Source organism: Spea bombifrons, chromosome 1 (genome assembly GCF_027358695.1).
Source record: "Spea bombifrons isolate aSpeBom1 chromosome 1, aSpeBom1.2.pri, whole genome shotgun sequence".
Taxonomy (NCBI): Eukaryota; Metazoa; Chordata; class Amphibia; order Anura; family Pelobatidae; genus Spea; species Spea bombifrons.
In genome coordinates this window covers 37,285,979-37,302,782 of record NC_071087.1, presented here as the reverse complement: position 1 = coordinate 37,302,782, position 16,804 = coordinate 37,285,979, and the positions used below count along the sequence as shown (strand labels likewise).

The following is a 16,804-nucleotide window of genomic DNA, read 5'->3' as shown; positions in this document are numbered from 1 at the left end:
GGCACTACTTTAATACTTTTTTTTAAAATTTAATATGGCAAGCCGGATCGGCTATTAAATGAAAAAAAAATAGTATTAAAGCAGCGCCGGCCGGCAGCATCAGCACCCAGCGGCCGTATGCGATGGCCGCCAAGTGATGGGAGCAGCATGAGGGGTGAAAGCTCCGCCCCCTCGCACTCACCTTTCACCCCTCACGCTGCTCCCATCACTATGCGGCCATCAGATTGTTGGAAATCGAATCTAAACGGCTGCTGGGTGCTGATGCTGCCGGCCGGCGCTACTTTAATACTTTATTTATTTATTTTTAATATGGCAAGCCGATCCGGCATATTAAATAAATAAAAAAAAGGATTAAAGTAGCTCCAGCCGCTGACATCAGCACCCAGCGGCCGTTTAGATAAGTTTTCCAGCAGTCTGATGGCCGCATACTGATGGGAGCAGCGTGAGGGGTGAAAGGTGAGTGCAAGGGGGCGGAGCCACTTCACTTGACTTGCCCCCCAGGCCTTAGGCTGCGAGCCCTCCCCTGGGCATGATGTCCTCTCTATCATCATATATGACTGTGCAGTATAAAAATCCCAGATATACTACTTGCTCGAGACATTGTTTACAGGATAATATTATTTGTTATCAGTAGTATTATGATTTATTTCTTTAGTACCAACAGTTTATGCAATTCTTTACATTGTTCATTGGCTATGACTAACTCTGGCAGAAGGTATAACCAAAAATATTGGCTGATATGTGAATCTTAATTTTCCATGTTATGCCCATCTATTCTTGGAGTCCCAAAGTCCATATTACAGGTTCCGGTGAGGTTTATGGTTGTACGTTGTGGACATTACACCAACATTTACTTTTATCACATCACATTCTAAATACATAGACATTAATATGTCGTTGGTCCCCCCATGTAACAAATTCCACTCTTCTGGGAAGGCTTTCCATCCATCTAGTAGAGCATTTGTGAGGTCAGGCACTGATGTTGGACGAGAAGGCCTGACTTGCAATCTCTGTTCCAGTTCATCCCAAAGGTGTTTGATGGGGTCTGTGCGGGCCAGTCAATTTCTTTTCCAACCATGTCTTTATTAACCTTCCTTCATGTACTGGGGCAGAGTCATGCTAGAATAGAAAAGGCCCCCAAACTGCTCCCACAAAGTTGGAAACATAGCATTGTCCAGCATAAGGAATATGAGACAATGTCCCCTTGAGCAAAAAATGGACTTCAACACACATCTAACACAAGATGTTGGACTGGGATGCTGTGCAAATTGGCAATTGGATAAAGCGATTTTGCAGCTTTAATAGAAATAACTGCAATGGTAGTGCTTTTTGAAATATTCTTGCTACAACAGTGTTTTAGATGAGGACTCAGAAAAGCCAGATCTGTCCTGATTTATTTTTATTGTATTAATGTATATGCATACAATAATGTTGAAATAAATGGGCCATGAATATCTTCTATCTTTGCTGTCTAAATGTTATGTGTTTTATAATTTATAGGCTGAAGAGCGGCCCATTTAGAGTTACCACCCATCCTAGTTTGACTGAGATAATCCTGGAATAAAACATTAAGTCTTGAGTCCTGGACTTCTTCTTTGTGTCCAGGAAACCACCTGGCTGGTGGCAATTTTCAATGCAAGGGTTCATCAAGGTCATGTAAAGTTGCGTGGCAGTAAAAGAGCAGTAGCTCACACAGTGCAAGCGGCATCAGCTTCACGGAGGGTAAATGTCTTAGTGTGAATGTCTGGGTATGTGTGTTTGTGTCAGTGTCTGGGTGCATGTGTGAATGTCAAAGTTTGTGCGTATGTTAGTATAAGTTTCTGTGTGCTATGTCTCACCCATCTCTCCTCTCAATTTTCTTTATGATGTTTTTCTTTCCTTTTTCTTCCTTTCTTTTGACCTATCACACCCCACTCTTCTATTTCTCTCATTTTTCCTTGTCTCCTTTCCTCTTCCTCTTTTCTTTCTTGTAGTTCCTAAATCCCCCCTAATTCTTCCCTTGCTTTTCCTCTTATCTCCCTCTTTTCTCTTGTGATCCTTTCATTTCTCTCTTCTCTTTCATCTCCTCTCTTTCTCATCTTTTCTATTCCCCCACTCTTTTCTCACACATTTATTTCCTTTCTCCCTGATGATGAAAATATGAAAACATTATTTTCTCTAAATTATAAACCACACCCTTGCCACACCCCTGACTGCACCCCAGGAGCAACCCTTCAAAGTTTGCCAGGGAAATGGCTCCACAAACGGTGGCATCTCTACTCTCTAAGTTTAAAATTTGCATGGAAAAAAAGGAACACCTGTTATATCACTATATACTATATAATTTGTTCAAGTGTATTTACAGGGGGGACTGCATATAGTTTATATACAAATTGTTGGCACTATATAAATGAATGCTAATAATAATATTTTTAAGATATATATGTTTGTAGAGTTCTCAGTTACACTAGAATGTCCTTATGCTTCACATCTTCTACTCAAGTCTCCAGTTATATATAAACTAACATATGCAAACAGACATAATTAGAATAATACTTGTTCTAGAATTCTTGTTAGAATACAGAAACAATGGTAGCAAAAATCATAGAAATAGAAACATTGTATTGTGGCAATCTATTTTCCCTGTTTTTCTCCTATAATTCTTAAAACGTATTTAGTCCTTTCCTTAGGTTCATGGTAGTGTGGTGTATATCTATGTATACTTAAATTCTCCGTATTAATTGCCGACACTGCTGCTGGAAAGCTATTATACTTATCCACTATCCTCTCAGTGAAGTATTTCTTTTGTTTCATCGCATCTGAACTTGTGATTTGGTAAGTCAGCTTGGTGAAATAATTTGGAATACCCCCCAGATCCAGAAAAACTGTCTGAACAAAGTGAAAAATGTTATTGTCACAAACCATATTGCATAATAGAGAAAATTGAGCATTTTCGCATTTGAAGCATTCCTAACTTACAAAAATTGGTTAGTTGATCTGTAAAGCATACCATGCATTGAAGCAATGTTTGCTCTGCCTTCATTTAGGCTTTAAAGACAAATCATCTTATATCTGCAACCAGCAGGAGGCTTAGAAAGAACGACATTCATTTTCGCTGTTTTTATATTTAAGCTTTGGTTAAACCCACCTTGTAACATTTTTTTAAGACGAAAACAAATATATTAGGAAGAAAGTACTTTTCAAGAGCATGTAACAGCTATCCTGTGACTATTCAAATAGTACTTGCATTCAGGTATGCATTGTGGGTGAGAATGGAATATGCTTCTCATGACAAGTAAGAATTTCACATTTCATTTAAAATCCTCTGTTTAACATTCCTGTGGGGATAATCTACTGACGCCCACCAGCCGGCCACCAAACTCCCTATATTAAATGTTTCTGAGCATGTTGACAACAAAGACACTGTTAACTTTGATCCTATCTAGTCTATGCTAGAAGCATCTGAGAGTTGAAGTCTTCAATTACGCAGTCTGTTTCTCTAAGATAAGAGCACTAATACGTTGCTATGTTACATGCGTAACTCAATATTATATACATTTATACAAAAAAACTATGACTTGTCTGTAACTACATTTTACCAAAGAGTACCTACTATGACTATTGTAAATAGCAAGACGTGGTAGCGACAGGTTGTGGTTAACTCTTTGGAGGATGTTACTCATTTCTGAAGCCTTCAAAGAATCTTGTCACGGTAACTGATTACAACACACGACAAAAAAATTCTTTGTGAAGCAGGCTACAAAATGAAGGGTACACTCCGGGCATCACGTGTACTTTAATGTATGCGACAGCTGAATGTCACCTTATATTTTAACTTTTCTTGCATGTGATGCATTCCATTGAACGCACCTCCAGCTTAGCAGTTTCCATGCACAGTTACTTGCCTTTGGCCAGCTCCTTTGGTGGCTCACATGATTGATTTGCCAAGTTAAGAATGCATATTATTGTACTCTAATATGCATTCATCATTGGTGAGGATATTTGTGGCTTTAAATCATCTCTTTAACCTATTACATATTAATGCTCATGATTTTCACACAAAAAAATTGTTTAAAATTCTATAAAACCCATTTTGAAGTGTTCCAGTAAATCTGTAAATAAATTGATGCTGTTCGTAAACAAAATAAAGGCAATGCTAATCCTGTACGGAGAAGTAGCATGAAACATATCACAGAACAAAGGGTAATGATATCAGAGGAAAATGTTACCCTCCAGCATTCCTGGGCTTAACCAGGTTGCGACAACAGTTGCACTATTGTTATATGTATGTAGGCAGTGCTTATATAGACTTTTATCTCTGCTAATTTCTTATGATCCCTTAGTAAAAGTCTTGTAGGGTCAAACAACTAAGGCTGTGTTTAGCTATTATTACTATTGTGTTACAAACAAGTTTTCATAGACATTGTACTGTTACAAAAAAGAAGATGAGTTAGATTCATATTAAAGAAAATTCAAAATTACCTGGTATCAATAATGCAAAGAAGGAAATTACCAGAACGGACATTTTGTGATCATACAGGAAAGAGTTTCTATTTATATGAGCAAGTCACTAACCTCAAAACATTCGTTTTCATCTTAATTTTTTTAGACACATTGGTTTTGGGGTTAAGAAATCTGATTTTACGTGTAAGGTAATTTATTTGCAAGGGGACTTTCCAGCAAAAGTTGCTTGTGGTGATGTGGACTGTAATGTAAGAATATATTTTTAAGTCAGCGATTTTATAATGTACCTCTTCAGTTATGATGGCTGATGCATTGGAAATCGTTAGGTGAAAGGCATTATTCCATATCATGCCCTGGGAACTTGAAGCTGGACCCAATGGACTGACTGTGCCTATTCATGAACAGACTGCACTCTATACTATATATACTATATATACTATATATATATATATATATATATATATATATATATATATATATATATAATTATTGAATATTATTATTGAATTGAATATTATCACACCAGGTGTGTATATATATATATATATATATATATATATATATATATGTATATATAACACCTGGTGTGATAATATTGAATTACTTTTAAAGTTATGCAGAATGATTATTAAGTAGATAATTTATAATTGACTGTATCCATGCCCTCTGGTGTTATAGCTGCAACTCAACCTTGTAATAGGTGTAGCAGGATAGAGATCCTGGTAAATACCCTTAATAAACTACAAACTACTTATCAGTCAAAAGAAAGAGTAAGTTAGCTCCCTGCTGGATGCACCCACACTGATAAACAGTTATGGGTAGTCTGTTGGAGATTATAAAGAACGACAGAAGGAACATTCGTTTTTGGCTGGTGCATTGGTGGCCTTTGAAATGCTGTTTCTTTAATATGTACTTTATTCCAAATAATGAGTACATCTCCATACCTCCTAACACTTCAAAACAAACTTTCCTCCATGATGCAGATGTGAACTACAATTCCCATGATGCTCAGCCAGCCAGATGTCCACCATGACTAGGCATCATGGGAGATGTAGTCTGCAACTAACACCTGTCATAACATCTGCTGTTAATTACAGTTCCCATGAGGCTCAGCCAGACAAGTGCAGTCAACCGTAAAGCTGCAGATGTTTGTTGTGAACTACAATTCCCATAATTCTCAGCCAGCCAGGTGTCCACCATAATGCTGGCTGAGGATCATTGGAAGAGTAGTCCATAGCAGCGGAGATGTTTGGCCTGTGGAAGGCTCTTCTAGTCCCTGATGAGCTGTGGGGGCACCCTCCTGGACTGGCAGTCGTGTGGAGCGATAGGTGGGACAGCAGGAAAAATTGGGACTGTCCTGTCCCCACAGTGCAAATAGTTGGAGGGTGGTAATGGGCAAATGCACCTGGGGAGGATTCTGCAGAATCCGCCCATGCATTTGCAAAACAGACACCCTGAAAATTTAAAGGGACCACACACCTATCATACACAATAAAGTACATTTGATGGCTAGACTTTCCTTTTATTGACTCCCCAAATAAAGGCTTGAAAAGGATCTTCAAGAAACATCCCTAATTTCTAAGTTCCACCAGAGACTCTAGTCACATTAAAGATGTTCATTTTTCCTTTTCACATTACAATATAAACACTGGCTCCATTATATTTATTTTTAAAACCCAGTGCCAGTTGTTATACTGGTCAACAGGAGGTTTCATTTGTAGATTTATTAAAAATAATAAAATTAAGTTGTAAGTTCCTGGAGGCTACTTGCACTTACTCTATTCTATTTGAGTTAAAATATACCTTTTGTACATTTCCAACTTTTCTCATTTTCAGTTTAGACAAAAATGAAGTGTTGGCTCATTTTCCAATTGGACTGTCGGTGGTTTATCACACATGAGGCTTTCAAAGCACAAAAGGTTGTACTAAATTAACCGTGGGAGGTTCACTCATCTGCTAAATGATCCATGGAAGCGTCTTTCATCTGTAATCAACACCAGCCTATGGCATATCTGTTTACAAACTTTATTTATTTGCTGATTAAATGATGAGTAGAACATTTTCAACACCAAGCAAAGGATCCTACAACACTTAGCTTGTTTTGGGATACTACCATCACTTTTAACACTATTTTGTGGTTTAGCAATATTTGTGTGGCTTGATGTCATTTTGTCTGATGTGTTACATGTCGTAACGTCAACATAAAAACGTTGAATTTTTTAGAAATCATGTCTGTATCTATTAACCATTGATAATATAACAATAATGCTAAAATTAACAAAACTGTATAGCACATCACAAGAGGCAATGTTTGCAGAAACAAAATTATTTTAAGGGCCGAACCAACGATTTTATGAGTGTAAATCTTGTGCAACTAACTCAGGCTCACCTTTTCACTTAAAACAATAAGTTTATTAGACTAGGTTGGATTTTTCAACATTTGTCATTTTCCTAAAAAAACAATTAATACAAACTGAAAACAAATACAATGTATCTTGACCCAGTTAATACTGAAATGCTTGCCCCCTGCCTGCTTTAATAAAGATACTAGGATTGTAAATGTGCAGCGCAGTAAACTTCCATTGCCAGATGGCTTCAGGTTTTCAAAGAGGTTATAAATAAGATTGTAGTTATCCAGATTGTATGTAAAGCAACCATATTACATTTGCAGAGCCGGAGATAAAGTTCATCATCAACACTTTATCAGTTCATCAGTAACATATTGCGTATGATTGTTTGACTCTAATGTAGTTGTCATCCAATTAGTACTGTGTATTATATAACCCGTTTGTCATCTGCCATCTAAAAAGATCAGGAAAGCTCCACATCGTTACCTAAAAACAAAGGAGTAATTCACATTAAAACATGAATATGGTACAGTTTGTATGTTCTGCATAAGATTCTAAAAATGCAAATGAGCGCATTATCTTGTTGGGGATAGAAAATGGAAGAATGGATTGAGCAATTGTTCTTTTTTTGCTGTCACAATCTTTTCACTTATTCTGTAGAAGAATATTCAGAATACAATGATAACCTTTTCTGAAATATTACCTAGAAATTATTGGAATGTTAATTTCCATGCCTCCTGCCTTTTGCCAGTCTGTGCCGCTATCCCACCAAGCTCTACCTCTGTCCCGCTTTTCAGAGGTAGAGGTCGGTGGGTCATCGGGATTTGGGACCGTCATCCCAAGGTCATTGTGTCCGGGACAGAATTGTGCGCATGCACAGTAGCACTGCCAGTTTCAGTGATACTCTACCTCTCAAGAGCACCTCTTGGCACCCCGATTCGCCAGGGATAGGCTGAGAATGTCACAGCTTGCAATATACATGAGAAAAAATTCTGTACCTATGGTTTCATATTGCCTAATGGTATTTCAGCACCATCCCCAGATTTGCTTTTGAAGTCAAAAGAATAGCTCATTTTCTGTTGAAAGAACAAAAAATACTAAAATAAAAGAAAGAATATGCATTAATTTAATGACAAACAAAGCTATCAACCTCTCCTTTCCCTCGGGCTAGTTATAAATGACTGACGTGCCGCCCAATAAAAATAGGTAACGTAAGATTATTTATTAGATGCTGGGCTGGGTGAAATATTGGTATTAGAATCTAAAGTTATGTGTATGGCATGGGAGCAGCCATCGTAACATCTTTTGCATGATTATGCATCCCTATTAAATGATTTCTACCCATTTGTTATCATACATGTGATTATTTTTATTTAATGTGTTGTGTTTAGCTTATTCAGAGTTACATTTTCTGCATTTCATGCAGCATTGTCTTCATGGAAATCGCACTTAAATCCTACTGGCCACTCACATTTGTTTTTAGCATGGCGTATGTGGGCCTCTAGGGCTAGAAATTGCTTAGACATATGCAGTTCCTCTTTACAGTTATCAACACAGATATCTTAGGGAGAGACACTATTTAATAATATAATGCATTAGTAAAATGGCAGCTCTGCCATGCAGTACAAGGGAATATAATAGGGTTTTTGGTAATGACTTTGTGGTACTGCAGTCAGGCCTGCCGTCAACGCGGTCATCCTAGAGTCCCTGTTTAGGTTGAGGCCTGCAAGTTTCAGTATAACTCAATGTCTGTTGGGTTTGTGTTGTGTTAATTGCTCAATATAGACTTCCTTCCTGTTTGTCCAAAGATGCCATTTGGTGCTGCTATATAAAGTCAGTCTGTGGTTCTCTGGGTGTGCATCGTGCTATTGCTTTTTCTTGTTCTGTATACAACTTTGGCTTTTGTATGATTACTTTTCAGTCTCTGGCTACTCTCAAGAATATGGTATAGATATTGTTTTGGTTCTCATGTATTGCTCATCAGCAGAAATAAAGAAAATGGGCAGACAACAAATACAATACAAATTAATACAAATCAATCTGGGAAAACCAACTCTGTATGTTGGTGGATTTTTGTTCACAATTAAATTAAACGCAAAGTAAAACATACTTACTTTCTTCTTTCTTAGAATGACTACAATTGAAATGATGATTATGATGATAAAGAGTATAACAAGGGAAATAATGAGACCTACTGTAACAAAATAGAAAAGAAAATTATAAAAAAAGCAACGAGATATAAGTGTTCAAAGCATTTATGATTTCATATTTTCCAAAAAAAAATGAGTACAAATAACAACACATATAAAAAATATCACAAATGGTCAGTAATATAAACATTTTTTGTTTTAAATGTCAGAATATTATGACAATGGCTGGACAAGGCTGACCAAAACACGTAACAATCAAGTCCAAAACATAGTAATATGAGTCAAGCCCCAGTAAGATTACAGATTTACTAGCATCTGCTATCTGTTACTTCCAAGACACACACGTGAAATGACTATGGAATCATGACTATGAGCACATTCCGCCATGAAAAGGCGACAAAAGGTGGGTTCTCAACTTCACATGTAGGCCTTTGTGGTAAATATCTGCCATTAACATACCTTCAGCCGTAGTTGACGTGTTTTTTGTTGAAACAGTTGTTGCGACGAAAGGGTTGATAATATTGCCGGTTGTCTGTTCTGGTTTCTCTTTGAGCAAACAAATAATAATAATAAAAGCATTATATTACTGTAAACAGCAAAACAAATGAGATGGATAAATAGATTGCAATATGCAAAAATGGGATGTTATTTACAATGTGAAAAATGTAAAAATCTCAAGTAGTCGCAGCATAAGTGGAAACACTGACATTAGAACAGCATTGGCAGATTGTTATTTCACATTTTTTTCATCCATACATATTTTTACTATTCCTGCAAATTCTTTCATAATTGTTATTTATAAGCAAGTTGTGCTTAGTTATTAATCCATAAATTGAGAATTAGCAAATGGTGTTTAGTTACTGTCTTTCTACTGTGAGAGCATTGTGTTCACAGAGGTTTACAGCACTGCATTAACAATGTATATACTATTATATGTAGTTCATACTATTACCTCATTGATTTTTGTCATTTGGGGTGGCTAGACAATCAGAATTTTAAAGGAATACTTCAGCCATCATTAATGCATATGATAGCTGATTTTTTTTGTACATTTTGGTGGTGTCCCGTTGGAAATCTACACAATCTCCCCGTATCACTGCCCCCAGCATGGTCAGACCCCCATACGCAGAAAGCACTCCCATTGATTCCAATGGAAATGCTTTCCTACTACTGACTGGCGGCTTCACTGAGTACTTTAATACACATTCCATCTTTAACATTGGCATGCTAGCCTAAAACAACCTAGAGTAGAAATGGAATAGGTTAATCAGCTCTGCAAACCGTTTCCGAACAACCAAGTAAAATGTTTTAAATGACTGTTTTTTTTTAAAATATGAGACATTAAATATCCAGTTTTTCACCATGGCATTTCAAATAGAACTTATATTTATATAATTGACTGCAACGTATATATTATTTTAGTGAGTGCCCTGTTACTTAAGTGTCAGTAGATACATTTGCATCACTATTTATATTGAGCTCTACCGTTTTGGCATCACCCGCTTAGCAATGTGATTTCTGTGCTTATATTTATAAACTATAATATAAAATCATCGAAATTATTAAATATTATCATATTAATGGTAAAGGAAGTTAAAATCAAATAATTGAGTTATTGTTTATAGGGTCACAATAATATGTCTGGGTCTGGTGCTCTGAAGTACACCAACATCTGTGATAAATAAGGCAGACAAAGGAAGCTCCAGATTGCAGTGTCAAATATACGGTACTTAAAAATATTTTAAGTATGTCTTATATATTGACAATCAACACAGTATAATAGACTTTGAACCAAAAGATTACTATAACTTGGTGAATTTACAGAGACGTATTCCAAAAAAGGGCTGGTTTGGCCAGAAAAATAGTCAAAAATGGAAAATCTAATCTCAGAAAATTCAGTTGCCAATAAAGTCTTTTGTACGTGGGGAAACTCTGCTTAGCTTGATCTTATTCTTACAGAGCAATGACTTTAACAAAGCTACACAGCTTTTGCAATTTGCCCATCTTGGAAGAAAGTCATGGCTATATCTGGAAACTCTCTAAACGAGCTAACCCTTTAATAGCCTGTTATGAAGATTCTGTGTATGAACGCTCCAATGGCTCTTTGGTCCCAAATACTGGTCCTGATGGAAACATTGACTTGCCATTATTTAAAGATACACTTAATTAAGTCACTTGCATTTAAGCAGATATATCAACCATAAAATAATGGAAGCAAAAGAACCAGTTGGGAGTCTTGGATATAATCCCTGCTGGGTAAAAAAAGAAAGGAGTCAGCACCAGACTGTGTGAGCCTAAGATTTTGTCCCTTCACCCTGAGATTGGGGCAGAAACCCTGAGACTTAGTGTCAAACTCAGTTATGGCTATATTGGCACCACACGTTTCCACCAAGATTAGCTCCTGTGTCCTCACTGAAAAAAGGGGGAATTAACTGTGGACTGTTCATAAAAGCTTAGGCATGCTGCTCAAATAATCAATTCACAGACAGGGCCGGCCCTATAATGGAGCCGAGTGGGGCAGCCGCCCCAAGCCCTTTTTTTTTTTTTTTTTTTAAGCGAAAGAGAGAGAAAGGGGCGCTGAGTGGTTTTCGCTTACCAAGCTGTCAGTACCCACTTTGCGCCCCTCTCTCTTGGCGAGTCTCCCTGTTCCGTCTCGGTGCCGGCATGTAATGCTGAGTGCCGGAAGATTACCTCATTTCCGGCTCAGCATTACAAGCCGGCACCGAGACCGAACAGGGAGTACAAGGGGGGGTAAGGGTAGATAATAGGGAGGGAGGGAGAGGAAGGGTCGATAATGGGGGGGGCGGCAGGGTAGATAATGGGGGGGCGGCAGGGTAGATAATGGGGGGGGCAGGGACGGAGGCAGAGGAAGGGTAGATATGGGGGGCATTTTAAAATTCGCCCCAGGCGGCATTTTGCCTTGGGCCGGCCCTGTTCACAGAGAATTCCAATTTGCAGAGTCCAAAAGTTACAGTTTAGTTTTGCTAAACTGTAGGCTTAGTAAGTAGATTCCAGAGGCTCTGGATTACCTTTTGAGTGAGATGTAAAGTTTGGTAACACTGTTGTGAAATGCCAAGTTATATTTTCATGAATATTTTTTAGATGGTCTTTATCGCCTGTACTTGTTTTAGATGACTCTAGTTTGATGGTGGAAGTTGTAGATGTTAGAAGATGGTAGTTGTTCATTGTCGCATTGGTTTCAATTTTAGAGTCAGTCATTTTTAGGTGTTTTGTTGTGGCAATGGACTCATACAGCTCTGTTGGAACCGCAGCATTTTCAACAAAAACTATAAAACCTGCAAAACAAAAGCATATATAATTTTTAATGAAATAAAAAAAATAAATACAAGATTTAAATAAACATTCAATTGTAATAGAGGAATACAATTACATAACTCGTGTGTAACTTACTTTCTGTTATAAATAATAATCGTATTTCTTTTTTTACACAAGCTAACTTATGTTTCAGGATACAGAGACATATCCATCTTAGTAAAGCAGAGACAACACTGCCAAAATATGTAGTCGAGCAGCCTCCGAACAACAGAAAGTGTCTAATTCTTGGCTTTGCTGTTGGTCGTTTATTTTTATATTTCTAAACATTAGTTTGCAGGGCTGTCCATAGGAACATGCGTATGGACTCTTCGCTCATAATAGCAGAACATCAAAATTACCCAAAAGTGGCCGCAGAAGAGGCCTGAGACTTGTTTGGTGTTTGTTGTACTGTACTGTTTAATGTCGTGTGAGGTCTTGTTCTCTAACGTTATTTATTCCTGCACACTCTCCCCTCACACGCTGTAGGAGATCCCGTGTAAATAGCTTACGAGACACACCCAGTGCCTTCTATGCTATGATAAGAAGTTTAGTTGCAAAAGAAAACAACAATTTGTAAATGTTATCATTTTATTTGCATATTGTATACTTCGCAAGGAAAAAACAAAAAAATATTGCGTTTTCAATCATAAAACAAAATACCTTTACTATAAATAAGGAGCGGTTAAAAATATATATTTTCTTCATTACAGCTTTAATGTATGGTTTCAGAGATGCTGTGTGATTCACATCCTTTTCCTGTTATATGAGGTCTATTTGCTACTGGTTTTATAAACTGCATTTTCGGTGACAAAATCACTTAGCAGCAAACAGCCCCACCACAAAAAAAGGAACATTGTCAAGCAGACTTACAGCACCAAACATTTTTATAATGTTCCGTAACATAACAGGTGTAATAACATTTAAATTAAAGACTACTTGGAAAGCAGCATGTATGTATTAATTGATCCAAATGACTTTTATCTAAAACATCATTATAATAATCCACCATTGTCAACTTGCAGATTTTGGGCCTCTGGCAGATGGAGGATGTCATACCAATAATCAGAGCAAACATTTGTGCATGTTGACTGTGGCTCCAGTACTGTGCATTAATTATATCAATGCAAACATTGGCCCAAAGCCTGGAAGCCTCTCACTCCACAATATACAGCTTTTATGGAAAATGAACCTTAGATTAAAAAAAAAATATGCCATCAAAGAGAATATTCCACCAGGTAAAGCATACTTAATATTACTTTAGGAAAAAAAAACATATTTTATAATTATATTTTACACCTGCTAGATACATATATACATATATGATATATATAACAAAATAAAATAAAAGAATAAAATTGAAGTTATAAACACTTACCTGAATAAAAAAGGAAAACATAGACTGAGTTAAACAGCAAGCATTCATGTCCCATTTTCAAGTGCTACAAAAAACAAAAAGTTTTGCAGACAAAGCCACGCCACTTCCTTTACTAGCAGATGAAAATTGATTACTGAACGTATATGATGTGAAACCTTGTTTTAATACATATTCTGAAACTCATGAGCCTATCATGTAAGTTCCATGAATAACCACATGGCTGGGTGTGCCCATCCTTAGCGTGTACTGCTGTAGTGAACAAAAACACAAACAAACAAAAACGACTCTTACTTGTGAGTTGCCAAAAGTGCTGGATACTTGAGGATAGAGTTTATCTGACTGACAACACTAAGTGGCTCAAACCTAGTGGGGATATATATTAGATATACTAGAAACATATTGTTTCTGACCCAATCGTGTCTGGGCAACGCATTCTGTTTCCTGCCCATTTGTTCCAAACAAAAATCAAGATTTGGAAAAAAATTTGTTGTCTCACTCTTTCACACTCTCTGAGACTCTCACTCACTCTTTCACGCGCTCTCTCTTAAGCTCTCGGAATGTCTCCCTACCATCTCTTTCGACCACATCTGCTTCCGTGTCTTGCAGCACCACTTCTGTGTCTCGCATTATCTTGTTCTGCATATACTTATTCTCCTCTCTTCTATCGTCTCTTCTTTCTTGGTCATCTTCACAGACATAAGGTTATCTTAGGGCAAAATGGTGATGCTTCCAGTTACGTCCTCTACCCCAACCCTCTAATCAGGAGAGTAGACATTACCAGAAGCTACGCAATTTTGGTAGAAGATACACAAGGTTATCTTAGGGCAAAATGGTGGTGACAGTCTCTCCCGACACTACAATTGGGGGGGAGGATGTCACTGGAACCTCAGTTTACACAGGGTTATCGTAGGGCAAAATAGCAGTGCTTCAGGTGATGTTCTTTACCTTGACCCTCCAATGGGGGTAGAGGACATCACCAGAAGCTTCTCATTTTAGTTCAAGTTCACTTGAATTCAAGTTCACACAAGGTTATCTCAGCGCAAAATGGAAGAGTTTCTGTTGATATCCTCTCCCCGATCCTCCAATCAGGGGCATGACATCACCATCTTATGATGTCATCTATCATAACCCTCCATTCTGTGTAGAGGATGTAACTCCGCCTTTTTGACGGAAGTTCGCCAGGAAGTTATGTCCACAGAGATGCAGACAATGAAAGAAGATAGATGTCTAATGAGATGGACCCTGTGGAGCAGAGTAGGCCAGGGTCAGAGATGAGAACCGGAACTGGCGAGGCCTTAGTCTTGAACTGGAATCTTAATATGGGATGCAAAGTCAACATAGCGGGTCAAACCACTTGGTAACTTCAAAACCAAATCAGGATACGAGAACAAGGTTAAAGTAGCTGGGTCAGAACAAACGATAACTTCAGAAGCCAAATGAGGAGACAAGGTCAAAAAAAGTGCAGTCGAGGTAGCTCAGGAGCAATATAAAAAGTACATCAACCCAGGGTAGTAGTAAACGGAAGGTTCAAAGCTAATATAGGCCGTGTAGGCCAAGAATGAGGTGGTAGCATGTCAAGCAGGGTCACCTGAGGACATAAGTGCACGCCCCTTGAGTGTGTGTGGGCCCGCTACCTCCGAAGCATCCCTGGTGGACAACGGAACGGGACCTGCTGCCACCGGAACTTGCAGAAGATGGGATCGCTGCAGGTAAGTCTTTAAAAGGGAAGAGAGAAGAACAAAAAGATAAAGAAAAAGAAGATGTAAGACACGGAAGCAGAGCTGCGAGACACGGAAGGGGTAGGCAGAGAAGGTAAGGAGACAATTTGAGAGTGTGAGTGAAAGAGCTTTTTGCTTAATTTTCGTCTGTTTTCTGGCCTCGTATGAGTCATACGGATTGACAAAATCAGCTAATTGCTTTCAATTTGCAATTCGGGAATGTGAAGACACAAGTCTAATTCATGTATACACTATATATTTTTAATGCCATTTATGTACATGTGACTAGAGGGTAGGATTGGCACAGTCATGTTAACACAAACCTAAGCACTTATGCTAAGAAACAGTCCATCTAGCACACTTACACATACACATTGAAAAGCGTACAAAGGGTGTGAGCAGGCTGCATGCTCAGACAGGTTATGTCTATCACCTGATGTAGTGAGACCACATATTTGGACTTTGTTTCTGTATTTGTATTTCTCAGGTTTCTCAGCTTGTACTGCTATGAAGTTGGACTGACAAGTGATTATATACACACAACTATTCAACAATTGGTGGAGGGATAGATTGAGGGACTCGATTTGAGGCTTAGATTGAGGCTTATTGATTTTTCATTTACTTTGGGACTGGGTTTTTAATAAGAGCTCTTGTGCCCACACATTACACCCCATACCACATTATTTTTAAAATTCCAGGAACCAAAAGTATTAAAAGGTCCAAATAAGTACCTGCTAAAAAAGATTCTGCTATTTGTCCTGAGTTTAGAAATACCCAATGTTTTTATGTTTTTTGCTTTTTTTCTGCAAGTTATTGGGTAGTAGTGTTTTGCTTTTTCAAAACCATTTTTTCCAAATCTGGTAATTCTTCCCCCATGTGCTATTTCGGGTATCTTTGAAGCCGGCCAATGCAATTTACCCAATCAAACCATATATTTGTGAAAACTAGACACCTGAAGGTATTTTAAATGCTGGTATTTTAACCCTTTCCATGCATTAATTCTGCTACTACTCTTTGTCCAACTTTGTGGTAGTAATTTATTTTATGTTTTTTTTTATCACTAAAAATGCGATTCAGGTATGGATTTACAGCTCCTGGTATACATCACTATAGAGCAACACCCTAATATGTGTTCAGCAACATCTCCCGAGTACAGTGATACCACACATGCATGGGTTTGTTGGGTTGTTTGGGAGGTAAAACGCCACATTTAGGAAGTGTGCATTTTTTAACTTTTACATCTGGCCCCCATGTCCTAATAGGGCCATCTTTGAAGCCGGCTAATTCAATTGACCCCATCAAACCATATATTTTTTAAAACTAGACACCTTGTACTTTGGGTATAAATGTATAGCTATAAATCACTATCAAACAACAATGTGTGTTCAGCAACATCTCCCAAGTGCAGTGATACCACACATGCATGGGTTTGTCTGGTGTTTGGGGTTAAAAGGC

General features: G+C 37.8%; 1 protein-coding gene across 5 annotated transcripts; it reads right to left on the bottom strand.

Moving 5' to 3' along the window:
• Window positions 1–7,158: 7,158 nt before the first annotated feature.
• On the bottom strand, window positions 7,159–13,875 carry LOC128484483 (uncharacterized). Of its 5 annotated transcripts, none has more exons than XR_008351162.1 (6): window positions 13,632–13,875; window positions 11,971–12,237; window positions 9,401–9,487; window positions 8,906–8,985; window positions 7,701–7,867; window positions 7,159–7,277 (listed from the first exon to the last, which is right to left on the bottom strand). XR_008351162.1 is itself a non-coding variant. In XM_053460910.1 (6 exons), the coding sequence occupies exons 1-5, from the start codon at window positions 13,684–13,686 to the stop codon at window positions 7,790–7,792; spliced, it is 567 nt and encodes a 188-aa protein (XP_053316885.1). In that variant the 5' UTR covers window positions 13,687–13,875; the 3' UTR covers window positions 7,159–7,277. The 5 variants fall into 5 exon arrangements, 4 of the variants coding, with proteins under 4 accessions (XP_053316885.1, XP_053316896.1, XP_053316869.1 ...); XM_053460910.1 differs by having other exon boundaries at window positions 7,790–7,867; XM_053460921.1 differs by having other exon boundaries at window positions 7,790–7,867; window positions 8,906–8,982.
• Between the last annotated feature and the right edge of the window lie 2,929 nt (window positions 13,876–16,804).